The following is a 22,264-nucleotide window of genomic DNA, read 5'->3' as shown; positions in this document are numbered from 1 at the left end:
TTTTTTGAAGTATTACTTTAGTGCCTTGTTACAAACAGGATGCATGTTTCCTTTTAACATGAGTTTTCAATATTCCCAGGTAAGAAGTTTTAGGTTGTAGTTATTATAGGACTATTTCTCTCTATACCATTTGTATTTCATATATACATTTGACTATTGGATGTTCTAATAGGTACTTTAGTATTGCCAGCCTAATCTCGGGAGTTGATAGGCTTGAATTAATAAACAGTTCAATGCTTGAAGCATTGTGAAGAGCTGCTGGCAAACGCAGTAAAGTGCTGTTTGAATGAATGCTTACGAGCCTGCTGCTGCCTACCACCGCTCAGTCAGACTGCTTTATCAAATCATAGACTTAATTATAATATAATAACACACAGAAATATGAGCCATTAATATGATCAAATCCGGAAACGATAATTTTGAAAACAAAACGTTTATTCTTTCAGTGAAATACTGAACCGTTCCGTATTTTATCTAACGGGCGGCCACCCTAAGTCTAAATATTACTGTTACATTGCACAACCCTCAATGTTATGTCATAATTACGTAAAATTCTGGCAAATTAGTTCGCAACGAGCCAGGCGGACAAACTGCTGCATATACCCTGACTCTGCGTGCAATGAACGCAAGAGAAGTGACACAATTTCCCTAGTTTAGTATTGCCTGCTAACATGAATTTATTTTAACTAAATATGCAGGTTTAAATAAAATATACTTCTGTTTTTCTTCTGGTTTTTTCACAAATGCGCTTTTGATAAATCATCCCCCAGTTGGCTGTCTTTGTTAGGAAGAAATGGTCTTCACAGTTCAACGAGACAGGCGGCCCAAACTGCTGCATATACTCTGACTCTGTTGCACAGAATGCAAGAGAAGTGACACAATTTCCCTAGTTAAAAGAAATTAATGTTAGCAGGCAATATTAACAAAATATACAGGTTTAAAAATATATACTTGTGTATTGATTTTAAGAACGGCGTTGATGTTTATGATTAGGGACACTTTGGTGCTACGATAGTGCCTTTTTTTGGCAAAGTAGGCTGTGATTCAATGATAAATTAACAGGCACCGCATCGATTATATGCAACGCAGGACAAGCTAGATAAACTAGTAATATCATCAACCATGTGTAGTTAACTTGTGATTATGTTAAGATTGATTGTTTTTTACAAGATACGTTTAATGCTAGCTAGCACCTTACCTTGGCTCCTTGCTGCACTCACATAACAGGTAGTCAGCCTGCCACGCAGTCTCCTCGTGTAGTGCAATGTAATCGGCCATAATCGGTGTCCAAAAATGCAGATTACCGATTGTTATGAGAACTTGAAATCGGCCTTAATTAAATCGGCCATTCCGATTAATTGGTCAATCTCTAGTACAGACTTCCTTCTTTTCACTCTGTCAATTAGGTTAGTATTGTGGCGTTACTACAATATTTTTGATCCATCCTCAGTTTTCTTCTATCACAGCCATTAAACTTTAAAACAAAAATTGTTTTAAAGTCACCATTGGCCACCATTGTCCTTCCTCTCCAGCAACTTAGTTAGGAAGGATGCCTGTATCTTTGTAGTGACTGGGTGTCAATACGATACACCAACGTGTAACTAATAACTACACCATGCTCAAAGGGATATTCAATGTCTGCTTTTTTATTTTTACCCATCTACCAATAGGTGTCCTTCTTTGCGAGGGGTTGGAAAACCTCCCTGGTCTTTGTGGTTGAATCTGTTTGAAATTCACTGCTCGACTGAGGGACCTTACAGATAATTGTGTGTGTGGGGTACAGAGATGAGGTAGGCTAGTCATTCAAAAATCATGTTGAACACTATTATTGCACACAGTGAGTCCATGCAATTTATTATGTGACTTGTTAAGCACATTTTGACTCCTGAATTTATTTAGACTTGCCATAATAAAGGGGTTGAATACTTACTTATTGACTCAAGACATTTCAGCTTTTCATTTTTAATTAAAAAAATAATTTTGAGTTAATATAATTCCAGTTTAACATTATGGGGTATTGTGTGTAGGCAAGTGACAAAAAAATATCAAAATTTAATCCATTTTAAATTGGGGCTCGAACATCAAAATGTGGAAAAAGGGAAGGGGTGGGAATACTTTCTGAAGGCACTGTATGTCTGACCTTGTGTCTGCAGTGCACAGTGCAGGTGAAGCTGGAGCTAGGACACCGAGCCCAGTTGAGGAAGAAGGTGACCTCGGAGGGCTTCACCCACGACTGGATGGTGTTTGTGCGAGGGCCTGAGACTGGGGACATACAGCACTTTGTGGAGAAGGTTGTCTTCCGGCTACATGAGAGCTTCCCCAAACCCAAGAGAGGTGGGTTGGACAAAGCATACTCATGCACACACACAAATGAACTTGCCTCAAACTGGTTCTGTGATTACTTTGTTTGTTTTTGTTTGGGGAGTGGAGAGAGGATTCACCTTGACAACTTTGTGTTAACCAATACTGTTACATTTATTCTATGGTAGTGTGATGTGCACACACACAGAAGGCCTATAGAGTAGAGGTCGACCGATTTTATTTATTTTTTATTTACATTTGATTTTTTAATGATTTTTCAACGCCGATTCCAATTATTTTCGGCTAAGGTGTATGTAAACTTCCGACTTCAACTGTATATATTATAATTTTGAGGAGAGGATGTCAAGACAAATTTGTAAAGGTGAATCCTCTCCTCAAAATGTTCATATATACAGTTGAAGTCGGAAGTTTACATACACCTTAGCCAACTACATTTAAACTCTGTTTTTCACAATTCCTGACATTTAATCCTAGTAAAAATTCCCTGTCTTAGGTCAGTTAGGATCACCACTTTATTTAAAAAATGTGAAATGTCAGAATAATAGTAGAGAGTGATTTATTTCAGCTTTTATTTATTTCATCGCATTCCCAGTGGGTCAGAAGTTTACATACACTCAATTACTATTTGGTAGAATTGCCTTAAACAATTTAAACTTGGGTCAAACGTTTTGGGTAGCCTTCCACAAGCTTCCCACAATAAGTTGGGTGAACTTTTGGCCCATTCCTCCTGACATAGCTGGTGTAACTGAGTCAGGTTGTTGGCCTCCTTGCTCGCACAAGCTTTTTCAGTTCTGCACACAATTTTTCTATAGGATTGAGGTCAGGGCTTTGTGATGGCCACTCCAATACCTTGACTTTGTTGTCCTTAAGCCTTTTTACCACAACTTTGGAAGTATGCTTGGGGTCATTGTCCATTTGGAAGACCCATTTGTGACAAAGCTTTAACTTCCTGACTGATGTCTTGAGATGTTGCTTCAATATATCCACATAATTTCCCTTCCTCATGATGCCATTTATTGTGTGATGTCCCTCCTGCAGCAAAGTACCTCCACAACATGATGCTGCCACCCCTGTCCTTCACTGTTGGGATGGTGTTCTTCGGCTTGCAAGCCTCACCCTTTTTCCTCAAAACGTAATGATTGTCATTATGGTCAAGCAGTTCTATTTTTGTTTCATCAGACCAGAGGACATTTCTCCAAAAAGTACGATCTTTGTCCCCATCTGCAGTTGCAAACCGTAGTCTGGCTTTTTTTATGGTGGTGTCAGAGCAGTGGCTTCTTCCTTGCTGAGCGGTCTTTCATGTTATGTCGATATAGGACTTGTTTTACTGTGGATATAGATACGTTTGTACCTGTTTCCTCCAGAATCTTCACAAGGTCCTTTGCTGTTGTTCTGGGATTTATTTGCACTTTTCGCACCAAAGTACGTTCATCTCTAGGAGACAGGACTCGTCGTCTTCCTGAGAGGTATGACGGCTGCGTGGTCCCATGGTTTTTATACTTGCGTACTATTGTTTGTACAGATGAACGTGGTACCTTCAGGCTTTTGAAATTTGTGTGAACCAGACTTGTGGAGGTCCACAATTTTCTTCTGAGGTCTTGGCTGATTTCTCTTGATTTTCCCATGATGAAAGAGGCACTGAGTTTGAAGGTAGGCCTTGAAATACATCCACAGGTACACCTCCAATTGACTCCAATTATGTTGATTATCCTATCAGAAGCTTCTAAAGCCATGACATAATTTTCTGGAATTTTCTAAGCTGTTTAAAGGCACAGTCAACTTAGTGTGAACTTCTGACCCACTGGAATTGTGATACAGTGAATTATAAGTGAAATAATCTGTCTGTAAACAATTGTTGGAAAAATTACTTGTCTCATGCACAAAGTAGATGGCCTAACCGACTTGCCAAAACTATAGTTTGTTAACAAGAAATTTGTGGAGTGGTTGAAAAACTAGTTTTAATGACTCCAACCTAAGTGCATGTAAACTTCCAACTTCAACTGTGTGTGTGTATATGTAATAATGACAATTACAGCAATACTGAATGAGCAATGAATGCTTATTTTAACTTAATATAATATATAAATAATCTATTTATTCTCAAATAAATAATGAAACATGCTCAATTTGATTTTAAATAATGCAAAAACACAGTGTTGGAGAAGAAAGTAAAAGTACAATATGTGCCATGTAAAAACATTGAAGTTCCTTGGTCAGAACCTGAGAACATATGAAAGCTGGTGGTTCAATATTCCCAGTTAAGAAGTTTTAGGTATTATAGGAATTATGCCTCGTCGACTATTTCTCTCTCTACCATTTGTATTTCATATACTTTTGACAATTGGATGTTATTTTATGGACTATAGTATTGCAAGCCTAATCTCAGGAGTTGATAGGCTTGAAGTCCTATACAGCGCTGTGAAGCAAGCATTGCTAAGAACTGCTGGCATACGCAGTAAAGTTTGAATGAACACTTACTGCCGCCTACCATCGCTCAGTCGGACTGCTCTATCAAATCATAGACTTAATCATAGACTTATAACATAATGATCACAGAAATACGAGCCGTTGGTCATTAATATGGTCAAATCCGGAAACGATCATTTCGAAAACAAAACGTTTATTCTTTCAGTGAAATACAGAATCGTCCCGTATTTTATCGAACGGGCGGCCACCCTAAGTCTAAATATTGGTGTTACATTGCACAACCTACAATGTTATGTCATAATAAATCAATTCTGGCAAATTAGTTTGCAACGAGCCAGGCGGCCCAAACTGCTGCATATACCAAGACTGCGTGCAATGAACGCAAGAGAAGTGACACAATTTCCCTAGTTAATATTGCCTGCTAACATGAATTTATTTTTAACTAAATATGCATGTTTAAAAAAATATACTTCTGTGTATTGATTTTAAGAAAGGCATTGATGTTTATAGTTAGGTACATTCGTGCAACGATTTTCGCGAATGCGCTTTTGATAAATCATCCCCCGTTTGGCGAAGTAGGCTGTAATTTATCATTGAATCAACAGGCACCGCATTGATTATATGCAACGCAGGACAAGCTAGTTAGCCTAGTAATATCATCAACCATGTGTAGTTAACTAGTGATTATATGAAGATAAGTTTAATGCTAGCTAGCAACTTACCTTGGCTCCTTGCTGCACTCGCGTAACAGGTGGTCAGCCTGCCACGCAGTTTCCTCGTGGAATGTAATGTAATCGGCCATAATCGGCTTCCAAAAATGCCGATTTACAGATTGTTATAAAAACTTGAAATCGGCCATGCCGATTAATCGGTCGACCTCTACTATAGAGCATTGCCTACTACTCTTCTCCAGACCAGGCACATCTAACCTCATTAAGTCACTGTAAAGCTTAGGGTCATTATGGTTACTGCCCATGGCGGTGATCATGATGGTTTCTGCCCATGGAGGTGATCATGATGGTTACGGCCCACGGCGGTGATCATGGTGGTTACGGCCCACGGCGGTGATCATGGTGGTTACGGCCCACGGCGGTGATCATGGTGGTTACGGCCCATGGTGGCTCTCACAAGCTTTAGGTTGTAATGACTGCCTCTCCCAGGGAGGCTGTAGCTAGTTCCCCATTAGCCTTCTAGCAATGACCATTGATGTTATCCAACTGAATGTATGGGGCTGATGTGCCTGTGTTGTCTCTTCAGTATGCAAGGAGCCACCATACAAAGTGGAGGAGTCGGGCTACGCTGGGTTCCTCATGCCCATCGAGGTCTACTTCAAGAACAAGGTGAGAGCTCAGTCACAGCCTCTGTAATGGTACTATGTTAAGTGTCACTATCCCTCAGAATGTGGGCTACTGTTACATGTGATTCCTAATGGATAAGATTTTCTCTGGTGTTCTAAGCCTTTTCCTGAAATCAAATCTGATATAGTTCTCCTACAATGGCTTGTTTATATTAATTGGCACAGTCTGAATAGTTTTTCTTTCTTTTGAGTCTATCAATATTTGTGTCGTTTGGTTGGTATTCAATGTGCGCACGTGGTTCATTTGCTGCTTTTAGTCATGTGACCATGTGTGTGGAGACACCAGGGCTGCGGTTCAAACTCATAAAAGACACACCCTCGTCCACTTACCCTTGCCTTATGCCCTTGGTGGAATCCAAATGATTAGCCAAACAAGGGAAGTTTGCAACATAAGCCCCTCAGCCCTCGTTTTTAGACGAGGTTGCGAGTGTACAATTGTGTTCACTTCGGGGCCTGAAACTCCCCATAATTCAGTTCGTGACGATTGTACATCCGCTAAGAAAAGTCAGCCAACAATTAAAACATCAATGTCAATATACAAGTGTAAAAATGAATGAAAATAAGTTAAATTGTGCTACTAATGCACATGATGGCACAAACACGTCTCGTAAAAGTAATTATGTTTTTGTTTAGTTAGGTTTTGGAAATTGTACATTTTCCTTCAGAAGTTCCAGCTAGGCAGGCTAACGTTAGTTAGCTAAATAATTTGCTAGCTATCGTACAGTAGGCGTATATTAATAATTATATATCGAATGTTAGTAGATATGCAATCATAATTGACTGTAGGGCATATAAAGCACCTAAGTGTTGTCTTTGGCTAAGCTGGATTAAGTGATATGACTTGCTATTCTATAAAATAATATTAATAATGTTTATTAATATTACCTGATTGAGCTAATCATGTAAATGTAATTAGCTAAAGTCGGGGCACCACGAAATAATATTTATAGAGCTGTTATCTTCCGAATAAACTCTTAAAGACCTAGTAATATTTTACATCAATAGCAGTCAATATTAATCGTCATCTTAATTCAGTCTCATCTGAAAGTTGTAAATTCTTGGTTATCTGCACCAACCCTGGCTAACAAGTTGAATCGGCAATACAAAATTGGGTTTAATTATTTATTTACTAAATACCTAACTAATCACACAGAATTACACATACACATAATTAAATCATAACCTGATTACAAATTACGTCATAAAGGAAAACGTCCCTAGCGGGCGGAATAGATATGACAGCTTGTTACACAAAAGAAAAGGGGCTGGGTTTGAGTGAAAGAGCGGGAAGACTGAGGAACAAAGGGCGAAGCTGTGCTATCGTAAATACAGTGTCTTATGCATTCTAAATTACCGCCCATTTGGAAAAGGAAAATGCAATAAATATTTACTCTGAGCTGCACTTCAGTAGGTTGGTGGTAGATGGAAGGCCGTGTTGTCCAACCGAGTCCTTTGTCCTTTGAAGAATGTCTCTGGTTGTCAATTGGATACGTTGTAGTAACGTCGTTGTGTGATAGATGGGATACTCTGTCTGTTCCTCCCTAACCCTCGTTTGCAGTGGCTATTGCTAACTCAACGGCCAGGAGGTATCACTTCTGTAGGGAATAAGAGTTCAACGTTCATACCATTCGCAATCAAAGCTCACGCTGATGTTGGCTTCGTTCTGTAGTTATTATCTGAACCATTCTGACATCGGACCGTCTTCCCCACATCCTCGGAACATGAGGTTATATTGTCGTCAAGGGCTTATATAGGAAGGGAGAGGAGGGCGTGTTTGAAAAGTTTTATAGCCCATGTCCCTTGATAGGGGCAGGCCACTGATTGAGCAGAGCCCTATCTTATGAAAACACAAATCTCACCTTTTAGAAGCTAAAATCACATTTCATCCCATCACGAATAATTTCATATTCAAACTGAACAACAATTCCATGTGAATCCGATAACTCTAATATGTAGACTTTCCACTGTAGAGTTTATGTCATCTTATCATTGATGAGAATGTCTCAGATGACAACCGAACTGACATCATATTCATTAAGTACCACCGCATATGTTCAATTCGTCGGATTACCAGAATATAATTAATTTCCCCCCACCTTCTGATGTTCCCAGAATCTCTATGTTAACCAAGGGGTTTGCAAATGTAACATCAGTAGGGTAGAGAGAGGAAAAAGGGGGGAAGAGGTATTCATGACTGTCATAAACCCCCCAGGCCACCGTCATGACAAGCTACCGGTGGCTGAAAACACAATCATCGCGGGATGAACGAGTGACGAATTTCCTGGCAAGGGCGGTCCATTTAAAAATCATTCCTTCCTCCCTCGCCCCTTGTATATCGTCAGATGTCATGATACATCATCAGAAGTGTCTACTTAATTTGAGGGCTGAGGGGATAAGGTGTCTTTTAAGTGTTTGGACTGTAGACCCAACATGGGTCATGCTAGTGATACTGCAGCTGTGTGGTAACACTGGTCATGCTAGTAATGGGCCTTTGGCTGCTGGTCTGGCTGGTGTACTGTCTGTCTGCACCTGCTCATGTCACTGTAGGTCCTGTTTTAAAAAGGCCTACAGTTTATCTGGCATGTCTGCTGGGAATGTTTTTACTGGCCTCTGTCTTTTATCTGTAACTCTGACTCCTGGCATGTTCAGAAAGCATCCGTTTGTTTACCAAAATGTCCTACTGTTCTCTCCCAATGTGGAATGTTAGCGCTTATCAGTGAGTGCACTCCAGATATGCCTCTTATTAACTTGCCAGGGTATCGGCTATTCTTACTGTTAGCTGATAATATGCTGCTGATAAGGACTTAACAGGGCTCGGCAGCGCAGGGCTGACTAGATATGTGAACTCATTATTATTTACAGGAGGAGCCTAAGAAGGTGTGTTTCAACTATGACCTCTTCCTGAACCTGGAGGGGAACCCCCCTGTCAATCACCTGCGCTGTGAGAAACTCACCTTTAACAACCCCACACGGGAGTTCAGACGCAAGCTGGTCAAGGCTGGAGGGGTAAGATGGGGAAAGGGATGCATGTGGGATGATATGGGATGAGTGGGGAGTGTTGTAGTGGAATGGCAAGAGAGAATGTACCGTGTTGTTGTTTGTCCTCACTCTTCTGCCTCTCTATGTCTCTCAGGTCATGGTGGTGCCGGAAGGGACGGAGGCAGTATCTAGGCCCAGTCCAGACTACCCCATGCTCCCCACCATCCCACTGTCTGCCTTCTCAGACCCCAAGAAGACCAAGACCTCCCACGGGTCAAAGGTTAGCACCATACCTCGCCTACTACACCGATAAGAAGGAGTAGGAATGTGTAAAGTGTTGCTCAACCAGTCAATACAGCAGAGGATAGGAGAGTAGAGTACAGTTGAGATAAGGGACGGGAACCCTGTGTGGGTGTGTGTGTCCTTTTGTTCCCCCAGCTTTTAATCATATAATGTGATCCTTTCATTAATCCAGCTGGACTTCCACTCCATGTTCTGGGTCACGGATCATCCCAAATACACAGGCATGATTAAAAACATAAAATCTGTTTAATTATCATAGTATTAACGTGGACGATCTATGTTTTGCGTATGGATACGTACATGCATGTTGTGGAATGATAAGAATGACACAAGGTGAATGGCAGTTCTCCGGTGAGCCTTTGGCTAAGAGTGCATTGACAGTAGAGTGATTTGGGTAGTGATGGATCAGCTGGGTTCTCTGAAGGATATGTGGAGTGGCAGGTAGCGGTTAGAGCTTTGGGCAAGTAACCGGAGGGTTGCTGGATCGAATCCCCAAGCTGAAGAGGTGAAAATCTGTCATTCTGCCCCTGCACAAGGCAGTTAAACCACTGTTCCCCCGTATGCCGTCATTGTAATTAAGAATTTGTTCTTAATATGGCTGCAATCCCAATACCGGGATCTATATGACAACTACCAGTGAAAATAGAGGGCGCCAAATTCAAAAACCAAAGAAATCTCATAATTACAATTCCTACAACCTACATGTGTCTTATATCATTTTAAAGCTATTCGCGTTGTTAATCCCACCAAAGTGTCCGATTTCAAATAGGCTTTTCAGCAAAAGCACTACAAACGATTATGTTAGGTCTCCACCAAACCACTATAAGCACAGCCATTTTCCAGCGAAATATAGCATTCACAAAAACCAGATATAAAGATAATTCAAGGTTAGTGATTAATTTTATCTTCATCAGATGACACTCATAGGACTTCATGTTACACAATACATGCATGTTTTGTTTGATAAAGTTCACGTTTCAAAAAAAATCTGAGTTTACATTGGTTTATTAGATTAACTAGTTCCAAAAACATCAAGTGATTTTTGCATAGCCACATCGTTTCAACAGAAATACTCATCATAAATTAAGATGATAATACAAGTTATACACATGGAATTATAGATATACCTCTCCTTAATGCAACCGCTGTGTCAGATTTCAAAAAAAGTTTACGGAAAAAGCAACACATGCAATAATCTGAGACGGCGCTCAAAACAGAAGCCAAATTAGCCTCCATGTTGGAGTCAACAGAAACCAGAAAATACATGATAAATGTTTCCTTACCTTTGATGAGCTTCATCAGAATGCAGTCCTAGTAATCCCAGGTCCACAATAAATGCTTGATTTGTTCGAAAATGTCCGTTATTTATGTCCAATTAGCTACTTTGGTTAGCGCGTTTAGTAAACAATTCCAAAGTCACAAAGCGCGTCCACTATAACGTGACGAAATGTAGAAACATGTCAAACATGTCAAATGATGTACTGAATTAATCTTTAGAATGTTGTTTACATATGTCTTGAATAACATTCCAACCGGAGAATTAGAATGACTTCAGATGAGCGGTGGAACGCAGGTGTTTCCCCTGTGAACGTGCATAGTGAATGCATGGTCAACTCGTGGCAGTGGTGACTACTTCCTGTGTCATTCGACCCCCCCCCTTCACATTCGTCATCAGACAAAGTTCTATTCACTGTTGACATCTAGTGGAAGGTGTAGGAAGTGAAAACTCATCCATATCTCGCTGTAATTTCAATGAGAGCTTGGTTGAAAATCTGCCACCTCAGGGAAAAAAAACAATAACAGGAAGTGGAATTTCTCAGGTTTTTGCCTGCTATGAGTTCTGTTATACTCACAGACTAAATTCAAACAATTTTAGAAACGTCAGAGTGTTTCCTATCCAATACTAATAATATGCAAATATTAGCAACTATGACTGAGGAGCTGGCCGTTTACAATGGGCACCTTTTCATCCAAGCTACACAATACTGTCCCTGCAGCCATAAAAAGTTAACTGACTTGCCTCGTTAAAAATATAGATACAGTTTAAGTCAGAAGTTCACATACACTTAGGTTGGAGTCATTAAAACTTTAAAACAACCACAAATGTCTTGTTAACAAACTGTAGTTTTGGCAAGTCAGTTAGGACATCTACTTTGTGCATGACACAAGTAATTTTTCCAACAATTATTTACAGACAGATTATTTCACTTGTAATTCACTGTATCACAATTCCAGTGGGTCAGAAGTTTACATACACTAAGTTGACTGCCTTTTAAACAGCTTGGAAAATTCCAGAAAATGATGCCATGGCTTCTGATAGGCTAATTGACATAATTTCAGTCAATGTACCCGTGGATGTATTTCAAGGCCTACCTTCAAACTCAGTGCCTCTTTGCTTGACATCATGGGAACATCTAAAGAAATCAGCCAAGACCTCAGAAAAAAAATTGTAGACCACAAGTCTGGTTCATCCTTGGGAGCAATATCCAAACGCCTGAAGGTACCATGTTCATCTGTACAAACAATAGTACGCAAGTATAAACACCATGGGACCACGCAGCCGTCATACCGCTCAGGCAGGAGACGCGTTCTGTCTCCTTTGGTGCAAAAAGTGCAAATCAATCTCAGAACAACAGCAAAGAACCTTGTGAAGATGCTGGAGGAAACAGGTACAAAAGTATCTATATCCACAGTAAAACGAGTCTTATAACGACATAACCTGGAAGGGCGCTCAGCAGGGAAGAAGCCACTGCTCCAAAACTGCCATAAAAAAAGCCAGACTATGGTTTGCAACTGCACATGGGGGACAAAGATTGTACTTTTTGGAAAAATGTCCTCTGGTCTGATGAAACAAAAATATAACTTTTTGGCCATAATGACCATTGTTATGTTCGGAGGAAAAAGGGGGAGGCTTGCAAACCGAAGAACACCATCCCAACCGTGAAGCACGGGGGTGGCAGCATCCTGTTGTGGGGGTGCTTTGCTGCAGGAGGGACTGGTGCACTTCACAATATAGATGGCATCATGAATTAGGAAATTATGTGGATATATTGAAACAACATCTGAAGACATCAGTCAGGATGTTAAAGCTTGGTCGCAAATGGGTCTCCCAAATGGACAATGACTCCAAGCATACTTCCAAAGTTGTGGCAAAATGGCTTAAGTCAAGGTATTGGAGTGGCCATCACAAAGCCCTGACCTCAATCCCATAGAAAATGTGTGTGTAGAACTGAAAAAGCGTGTGGGAGCAAGGAGGCCTATAAACCTGACTCAGTTACACCAGCTTTGTCAGGAGGAATGGGCCAAAATTCACCCAATTGTGGGAAGCTTGAGGAAGCCTATCCGAAATGTTTGACCCAAGTTACACAATTTAAAGGCAATGCTTCCAAATACTAATTGAGTGCATGTAAACTTCTGACCCGCTGGGAATGTGATGAAAGACATAAAAGCTGAAATAAATCATTCTCTCTACTATTATTCTGACATTTCACATTCTTAAAATAAAGTGGTGATCGTAACTGACCTAAAACAGGGAATTTTTACTGGGATTAAATGTCAGGAATTGTGGAAAACAGAGTTTAAATGTATTTGGCTAAGGTGTATGTAAACTTCAACTGTGTGTGTGTGTGCCTGCCATTTTAAGATGAGGACTCTTTTGAGGACTTTTTTTTCTTTCTTGAACATGGCCTTATACCTATCTATTAAAGCATATTGAATGACTGTCATTTATATTCCATTCACCCAGTACGATGTAACAGTGATAGGTTTAGGCTACTACATGGTACTCACATTTCCCTATTTCCATTATGAGGTTGCTACAACCTAGCCTATGAATGAAAATGCACAACATGGTGACACATGGTGACCTTGCACACACTTGCCTGCATCTAGCTGATCTAGGGTGTAACCATTAGTCCAACAGTTACAAATGAGAGTTTCAAATTCTCGTATGTTTATCGCCATTATGCTTGCTTCTATTTTAAGAAACCTTTTTCAACAGAATTGGCGGAATGAATACACCCCTGATCACGCATAAACACAGTTCACTTTCGTATCAGCCACATTGTATCCCTTCTCGCATCTATGCACCTTTCTCATCTTTTTTTCCCTTCGCTTGCGGACTTCAATGCACAGCACATCAGCTGTATGATGTATCATAACCGCTACACACAGCCTACATCGTTGTCACCATCGTTGTCACCATATTAGCTAAAGTAACGTCATAGTCAACATAGCTAATAGAACTAACGCGTTAGTAAACCCGCTACAATCATGCAGTAATGTTAGTGTACAGTCAGTAAGCAGTTTTGCAGTTACACCGGCGGGCCCCGGAGGCAATACATTTGTAAAACCAAATGCTTACCTTGACTTGGAAGTGTTCCAGTGTTGTGTTGGATAGTCATAGCCAGCTAGCTTACATAGAATTCCTCTGTTTTGAGCAAGGTTTTTCAGAAGGATAAAGTAGCTAGCTGCATTTGCTAGCTAAGAAAGTGAAAAAAAATTACTCTCTTTTTTGGGAAGAAATTCTTTTTTTTTTTCAAAACTGTTCAACTATTGTCTTTCTCTCTCTGAGTCAACTACCTGCCACATTTTATGCACTGCAGTGCTAGCAAGCTGTAGCTTATGCTTTCAGTACTATATTCATTCTCTGATCCTTTGATTGGGTGGACAACATGTAAGTTCATGCTTGAAGAGCACTGATAAGTTGGAGGACGTCCTCCAGAAGTTGTCATAATTACTGTGTAAGTCTATGGAAGAGGGTGATAACCATGAGCCTACTAGGATTTGTATTGAAGTCAATGTACCCAGAGGAGGACAGAAGCTACCTGTCCACCGGCTACACCATGGTGCTACCGTACAGACTGTTGACTCCAATTTTTAAAACCAGAGTCTATAGTGACTCCTCTAGCACTGAGCTGCAGTGCTTTAGACTGCTGCGCCACTCGGGAGCCCCAATGCTTCGCACAGTTGTCAAGTTGGCTGGATGTTCTTTGGGTGATGGACCATTCTTGATACACATGGGAAACTGTTGAGTGTGAAAAACCCAGCGGCGTGCAGTTCTTGACACAAACCGGTGTGCCTGGCACCTACTACAATACCCCGTTCAAAAGCACTTAAATCTTTTGTCTTGCTTATTCACAATCTGTCTCAATTGTCTCAAGTTAAAAATAATTATTTTAACCGATCTCCTCCCTTTCATCTACACTGATTTGAAGTGGATTACACAAGTGACATCAATAAGAGATCATCGCTTTCACCTGGTCAGCCTATGTCATAGAAAGAGCAGGTGTCCTTTAATATTTTGTACACTCAGTGTAGACAATATAGAGAGAGTAAAGCACACTTAAATGCTCTTACCTTTCTTGATTGTCAACAAATAGATGTGTATGTGGCGGAGCGTATGGGCCCAACTTCACTCTACGTATTATTCCATACCAGCACACCATTTGAAAGTGATTGTGTGTTTAATATCGTCCTATTGTCCTTGTCTTTAGGAGCCCAGTAAAGAGGGCAGTGGAGGCAGCAGTAAAGGGCCCAAGCCCCACAAGCTAACCAAGGAGCACCGCGAACGCCCCCGCAAAGACTCTGAGAGCAAGGCGGCGTCAAAGGGTGACAGCGACCGCGACGGGGGAGGAGGGGGCAGCAGCAAGAGTGCCCGTGAGCCCTCATCCTCCTCTTCCAAGAAGCCAGCGGAGATCAAAGTTAAAGACGAGGGCAAGGTCCTTCCCAAGGCCGCCTTCAAAGAGCCCAAACTCACACTGAAGGAGGCCAAGATGGAGGGCATGTCCCCCAAAGGAGGGGGGGCTGGGGGAGGGGGCCCACTGGAGCCCAAAGCCCCCGGGAAGCGGCCTTCCACTGCGGAGTCTCCAAAACCCAGTGCCAAGAAGCCAAAGAAGGGCAGCTCAGAGGGATCTAAGGGGACAGCTGCAGTGCTCTTCACCGGAGCCTCTCCCCGGGTCTCTTCATCATCTTCAGTCATCACAGGCTACCCAGAGAAGAAACCCCCCAAGGAGAAAGGCCGCTGGCCCAAGAGCAGCAGGGCCGACACTCAGGAGGCCAAGGAGCCCAAGAAACTGCCTGAGTCTGACGACTCCAACTCTGAGGATGAAGCCTCCTCCAAATCAGAACAGTCAGTCCCCTCCAGTCCTTCTAACTCCAGCTCCAGCTCTGACTCCAGCTCAGAGTCTGATTTTGAGCCCGGACAGAAACAAGGCCAAGGTAAGTTCTCTATGACCATCTCTTGACTGGCATCTACATCAATTGGAGATTTCATGTTTGTTTTTCTTTTAGACTAAGCTATCCAGATGTTTAGTTGATGGTTGTGATGCGTACATGTACATTTTAGCAAATGTTCTCTATTGGTGTGTAAATCTACTCGAGGCCCGCTGCGCTCTATGGTGGAGGACCTACAGTCCGAGGGGTCAGATGATGATGACAGCAGCTCAGAGGAAGGGACGCCTGTCAAGACCAACCCGCCCAACCGTGACTCTCGGTAAGATTCTGTGTCTCTCCTTTCTCATTCTCTCTCTAATGCTCCATATATCTCCACGTTTGTTGCTCTCTCTTTCTTTTCACATACGATGCTCCTCCAATTAGTTTCACTGGTTATCTTTAGCTATGGATATTTGTGTTATGAGACACAGTGGGTCAGTATTTGTAGCACATAAGCCCATACATGTGTTCGCTGTTGTTTTATAGGGGTTACATAGTTTTTGAAGGAAATCTGTAAAGATTTATATGGTCGGAGTTGAGTGAACACAAACCCAGATTTGAAGCTAATCCCTTCACCAAAACATGTGTTCCCACCCACAAACACAGGCTCCCTGTGCTAAACAGGGCACAATGAGCGCTGTCTGACCTTTACCCTCCTGTTCCCTGTCAGACTGAGCCTGGACAGCGAGAGTGACAGCAGTGAAGGCTCGCACCGCCCCAGTCGAGACCCGGCGCCGCCTCCACAGAAACACAGCTCCTCCAATAACAAGGTAAAACACAGACTCTGAGGATCTCTCCCAGGACGGCTTTCTCCATTGTCGCTCTGATGAAGTGGCATCATTAAGGATTGTTACTCACGCAACCAACTTTACTTTCTGCATATGTACTGTGTTGACGTTTGTCATTAACGGATGTTATCATTGATGGCTAAGCAGTGGGTTCTGTATTCCCAGCACCACACTCAGACTGTGTGGTATCAATATTTGCTCTCCTAAAGCACCATCCTTCCCATTCTGATCTGTTTATCCCTCTGTCCCCCCCTCCACCTCTCTCTGTGTTGTCTGAGCAGGTCTTGGGCAGGAAGAGCCCAGACATCTGCAGCCGCCCAGAGAAGGTGCTGAAGAAGGGATACGACAAGGTAGGAAGGGTAAATATTCACACTTTGTTACCTTTTTTCTTATTTCTCTTGAGTTCAAACATCTGTATCAAGTAATTATATTACCAGTGCACTGCTCAATATACTCTAGTTCAAATTCTACAGTACTGCTTTATCACCACTAGTCTAGATGTCACTACCAGCTTGTCACTCTACATTCTTCCTGGTGTACAACTCACTGAGATAGATGCAGCGGACAACACTGGTTAATCAGTAATCACATACTGAATGGACCGGTTTTAATAGTTAACTCACTGAGCAGTTCTCCACTATCCTCTTCAGGCCTACACAGAGGAGCTGGTGGACCTCCACCGCAGACTAATGGCTCTGAGGGAGCGCAACGTCCTACAGCAGGTATGTGTGTGGTTGTTATGTTTACATATGTAAGTGTGTGGCGTATACAAACTAACGTTTTAGTCCTCTGTTATCATACCTTTATCATGTCACAGTTCACGCTATTTTGTATGTTCAATGTGATTTTATGTTCATCTAAGCCCGGGTATTACCCTCTTCTCCCCAGATAGTGAATCTGATCGAGGAGACGGGCCACTTCAACGTGACCAACACCACCTTTGACTTTGACCTGTTCTCTCTGGACGAGTTGACCGTGCGCAAACTACAGAGCTGCCTGGAGACCACGGCCACGTGACAGGAAGCCTGCAGCGCAGAGGACCGTGGCGGGGCCGGTGCTGGGCTGCTGTCTCTCCTCGGCCCCTGGACCCCCACTGGGGAGGTGGAGCTGTAGCGGGACAACAGAACACACACTTTCACTATTTTCTGGAGAATGGAAGAACAGGATGAGGGAGGAGAGAGGATGAGGTCAGAGCAGCTATGCCACTGTCCCTCTAACCTGGACTGGAGGACCAGACTAGGGGAGCTGGCCTGGGACTGGCAAGAGATGTATTATATATGTTTCTTATGGAGAGCAGCAGAGCAGCCTGTGTGCAGAACTGTGGAATGCGACCACTCTCCTCTCCCTCCCCCTCTCGCCTCACTTCTAGCCATTGCAAACCCAATACTTCTCCTCTCCTTCCTCCCCACTCACACTCTTACCCGGCACAACACTCCTCCCCTCCCCCTCATCTCTGCTGGAGTTAATTTCTCTATAGGAATATTCCTGTCTATGCATGCATGCATGCATTCGTGTGTGTGTGTGAGGGAGAGTGTGTCTGTGTGAGTATTTGAGGCTTTAGGGGGGGGATGTCTTTCGTTAGTCACTTTTTCAGTGTTCTTTAAGCTAGCTTGAGCACAAGCAACAGCCCTTACACACACACACACAGTGAGAGGCATTTGGGTCCCATGCCAGGGTGTCTCTACACACACAGGCACTAAGTTGTGTATGTGCCTATTGGTGGTAGTGTTCTGGATGGGCTTCATCTCTTGTCAGTTTGTCAGTTCAAACGTCCCTCCCTCCTTCCATCTCGATGTGCATGAAAGGGCTCAACAGCTAGGGGAAATAGCTGTGGAGGATCACTTCTGAATGGCCTTTTAAGTGTGTGTGTGTGTGGGGGGGGGGGGGGGGGGGGGTGTAAAAAAGCCGTAGCCATAGACCCCCCCCCCCCCCCCCCGTCCAAACTTGTACTGATAAGTTTGGAGTATTTTGGGGATTGCGATTCAGATACCTGTGAGCTATGAATGTATTACTGCTCATTTTCTAGGGCTAGAAACAAACATATTATCCTCTGTGCCTTTATGCGTTGGCCAGTGTGAGGGTCCACTGACACTGGTTAAAGAGCAAAGTCCCTCTCCTGACTAAGTGTTAATTGGGAAGCCTGAAATTCCGTTTGTCATATAAGTGCCCTCTCTTAAAATCAGTTGATCCTCCCAGTGGGGTTTCTGTGCAAATTGGAGGCTACTTCCAGTGATCTATCTCTGCTATTATTAGGAACACAAGCCTTCCAGAAATCCTAAGACTCATCTGTTCATCAGCAGTGGTACTTTGCCTTGTTTCTTTCCAGATCCTAATATGAATGGTTGTATAGCTGATATTGTGTTGTGCCTGAGGTTTAGTTTTCTATAGATAGGATCAGTGCCAGACCAGGCTTCAGTCAGTCATGTTTCTCTTACTGGGGCTCCTCTAGCCTTCACGTCCACTGTGGTTTCACACTCAGACTAACGGTAAAGTTTTCTCTTTGGGTGCTCCCCCTCACTTTCCTTCTGTTTCACCTAGTGAACAGCTGTATTTATTTTGATGATAATAGCTTTAATAGTTGTGTCCGTTCTGTGTCATGGGCCTGCAAAGTGCACACACAGCTCTCTGGCCCTTCTTCTCCTCTGTGAGGGTGCTGTGGTGTTGAGGTCTGAATGTGTGGATCTGTTCGAGAGTGAAACAGCAACCGCCTTAATTTCCTCTCTGCATCCACTCTGCTCTGTCCACCACCCCTTTATTTGTATGGCTGTGCCTATGTCAACATCCCTGCCAGTGATTTTTAAAAGATGTACTTTGCAACTGTGTGAGTGGGATGGGTTGTGTGTGTCTCAAACGAGAGGAAGGTTCTTGTCCTCGTGTGTGTGAATATGAGGGGCTGAAGGGTTGAGTGGCAGGCAGCTCTGTGCAGCTCTTCCATAGAGAAGCCCCACCAACCGTCAACCAACAGTCAATCTTTTATTTATGTACCTCTGCACTTTTGGCTGTGGTGACTTCAGTACTTAAGTAATTATCTAAACTGTATTTTTAAGAATTTTATACAATATTTACATGCAATACAACAGATTTTTTTTTGCCAACCTTTTTAAAAATGATTTAATAGTTTTTATTTGTGTTGGCGTGTGTTATTATACATACAGAAACATGCTGTCAATTCTGTTCTTTTAGGCCTAATGTTGCGCCATGGAGAACTTCCCTGAATGTTGTATTGTGTATCATAGTTGTTGCAGTTGGACACCACGGAACAGGTGTTGGGAATATGTTTGATGTATGAGCTAACCAAGTCTATATCATCCAGTATACGTTTATCAAGGAGGAAAATGTGGACTTTTCAGTGAGAAGAAGTATTTTTATGTCCTATTATAATTTGAGTATTTTTAACTCAAAGTATGAGGCAGTGTTCTATTTGTCCGTACTCTATGAGGCATGGTTACGAAGCCCAGGCACAAACTGTCACCCTCTCTTTGGTTCAATATTTATCTGTATTTTTATCCCAAGTGCGATCCCTTAAACTGTTAAACAATAACACCATAGAAAAAGATACTGCGGTGGAAGGAAGCATTTCAATTGAATCTATATCAATATACACTACCAGTCAAAAGTTTTAAAACACCTTCTCATTTAAGGATTTATTATTTTTACTATTTTCTACATTGTAGAATAATAGTAAAGATGTCAAAACTATGAAAAAACACACATGGAGTCATGTAGTAACTAAAAAAGTTTTAAACACTTAGCCACCCTTTGCCTCGATGACAGCTTTGCACACTCTTGGCATTCTCTCAACCAGCTTCACTTGGAATGGTTTTCCAACAGTCTTGAAGGAGTTCCCACATGCTGAGCACTTGTTGGCTGCTTTTCCTTCACTCTGGTTCGACTCATCCCAAACTATCTCAATTTGGTTGAGGTCAGGGGGATTGTGGAGGCCAGGTCATCTGATGTAGCACTCCACCACTCTCCTTGGTAAAATAGCCCTTACACAACCTGGAGGTGTGTTGGGTCATTGTCCTGTTGAAAAATAAATGATAGTCCCACTAAGCCCAAATCAGATGCGATGGAATAAATTGCTGCAGAATGCTGTGGTTGCCATGCTGGTTAAGTGAGCCTTGAATTCTAAATAAATCACAGACCGTGTCCCCAGCAAAGCACCATCACACCTCTTCCTCCATGCTTCACGGTGGGAACCATACATGCAGAGATCATTCGTTCACCTACTCTGCATCTCACAAGACACGGCGGTTGGGACCAACAAGCTCCCATTTGGACTCCAGACCAAAGGACAGATTGCCACTGGTCTGATGTCCATTGCTTGTGTTTCTTGTCCCAAGCCAAGTCTCTTCTTCTTATTGGTGTCCTTTAGTAGTAGTTTCTTTGCAGCAATTAGACCATGAAGGCCTGATTCACACAGTCTCCTCTGAACAGTTGATGTTGAGATGTGTCTTACTTGAACTCTGTGAAGCATTTATTTGGGCTGCAATTTGAGGCTAGTAACTCTAATACTTATCCTCTGCAGCAGAGGTAACTCTGGGTCTTCCATTCCTGTGGCGGTCCTCATGAGAGCCAGTTTCATCATAGCGTGATGGTTTTTGCAACTACACTTGAAGAAACTTTCAAAGTTTTTGAAATGTTCCTTAGTGACTGACCTTCCTGTCTTAAAATTATGATGGACTGTTTTTTTCTTTGCTTATTTGAGCTGTTCTTGCCATAATATGAACTTGGTCTTTTACCAAATAGCGCTATGTTCTGTATACCACCCCTACATTGTCATAACACAACTGATTGGATCAAATGCATTAAGAAGGAAAGAAATTCCACAAATGAACTTTTAACAAGGCGCTGTAAATTGAAATGCATTCCAGGTGACTACCTCATGAAGCTGGTTGAGAGAATGCCAAGAGTGTGCAAAGCTGTCAAGGCAAAGGGTGACTACTTTGAAGAATCAACTATAAAGCATATTTTGATTTGTTTAACACTTCCTTGGTTGCTACATGATTCCATTGTTGTGATATCTTCACTATTATTCTACAATGTAGAAAATAGTCAAACTCTTGAATGAGGTTCTAAAACTTAGGGCCGTTAGAGTGTGTGATTAATCAAAGGTAGACCATCTACTGTGGATTTTAACAATATAGAAAGACAAAAGCAGCAAATGGTGACTGTTCCTTCTCCTGACGCTGTTAGGAATGTGAGGGGGGGGGCATGTGCGGAGGGCCGTTTCCTGTGTCAATGGTTGTCATGTGTCGGGGATGGGGTTGGCTGTATTTATTTATCAAGGGAGGGTTTGCTTGGGGGGGCTAAAATGTGTTCCATTTATTTGGTTAATGCTACCTTGGGCTGAAAAACAAAATGTTGTATTTTAAACTTGGCATACAATGCCACCATGTGGCCATATAATGCAAGTTGTAATAAGGAGAACTGTTATTTTTTATTTTTTAATCATATTAAAGTAATTGAGTACTGTCTGTGTTTGTGGCTCTTAGTTGACCAGTTTGATGGGCTCTGTTGGAAGGGGTGGAGGTCAGTCATGTTGAGCAGATTGTGGGGTGAATCAGGCACTGCAGAGTTCAAAAGGTTTTGATAAGGTTTATACATGCATTTGTGCATTGTACTGTGTGTGTCTACCTGAAAATAATCTTATAGCTACCATCTAATTGAAGATTATGCAAAAATAACTACTCTTGATATTACAGAATGAGTAACTTATTTCCCAGCTAGGTCACATATGGAATACTCTTCCCCACCCAATACAAGAAAAGTGCTTGAGACGCAGGTAAAACCGGAATAATGTGTCTTTAGTTGGCAGTCATGAACTGTCTTGTATGCATTTGATTTGCATGTAAAAAAAAATAAAATAAAAAGA

General features: G+C 42.0%; 1 protein-coding gene across 2 annotated transcripts in view; it reads left to right on the top strand.

Annotated features, from left to right (window-relative positions):
* mllt1a (MLLT1 super elongation complex subunit a) overlaps window positions 1–21,866 on the top strand; it is a 29,579-nt gene extending 7,713 nt beyond the window's left edge. The window contains exons 2-11 of one of the 2 annotated variants that reach the window (XM_021603956.3): window positions 2,154–2,334; window positions 6,007–6,089; window positions 8,969–9,112; window positions 9,240–9,365; window positions 14,884–15,607; window positions 15,770–15,881; window positions 16,272–16,371; window positions 16,671–16,739; window positions 17,040–17,111; window positions 17,278–21,866. In XM_021603956.3, coding sequence (XP_021459631.1) covers window positions 2,154–2,334; window positions 6,007–6,089; window positions 8,969–9,112; window positions 9,240–9,365; window positions 14,884–15,607; window positions 15,770–15,881; window positions 16,272–16,371; window positions 16,671–16,739; window positions 17,040–17,111; window positions 17,278–17,406 — 1,740 coding nt within the window. In that variant the 3' untranslated portion in view covers window positions 17,407–21,866. Of the gene's footprint in view, window positions 1–2,153; window positions 2,335–6,006; window positions 6,090–8,968; window positions 9,113–9,239; window positions 9,366–14,883; window positions 15,608–15,769; window positions 15,882–16,271; window positions 16,372–16,670; window positions 16,749–17,039; window positions 17,112–17,277 lie in introns of both variants that reach the window. The other variant, XM_021603955.3, reaches the window with a different exon arrangement.
* Window positions 21,867–22,264: the final 398 nt, after the last annotated feature.

Source organism: Oncorhynchus mykiss, chromosome 5, assembly GCF_057628025.1.
Source record: "Oncorhynchus mykiss isolate SJ-2025 chromosome 5, ASM5762802v1, whole genome shotgun sequence".
NCBI lineage: Eukaryota > Metazoa > Chordata > Actinopteri > Salmoniformes > Salmonidae > Oncorhynchus > Oncorhynchus mykiss.
Note: the sequence above shows the minus strand (reverse complement) of the source record. Positions and strands in the feature narration are given on the sequence as shown.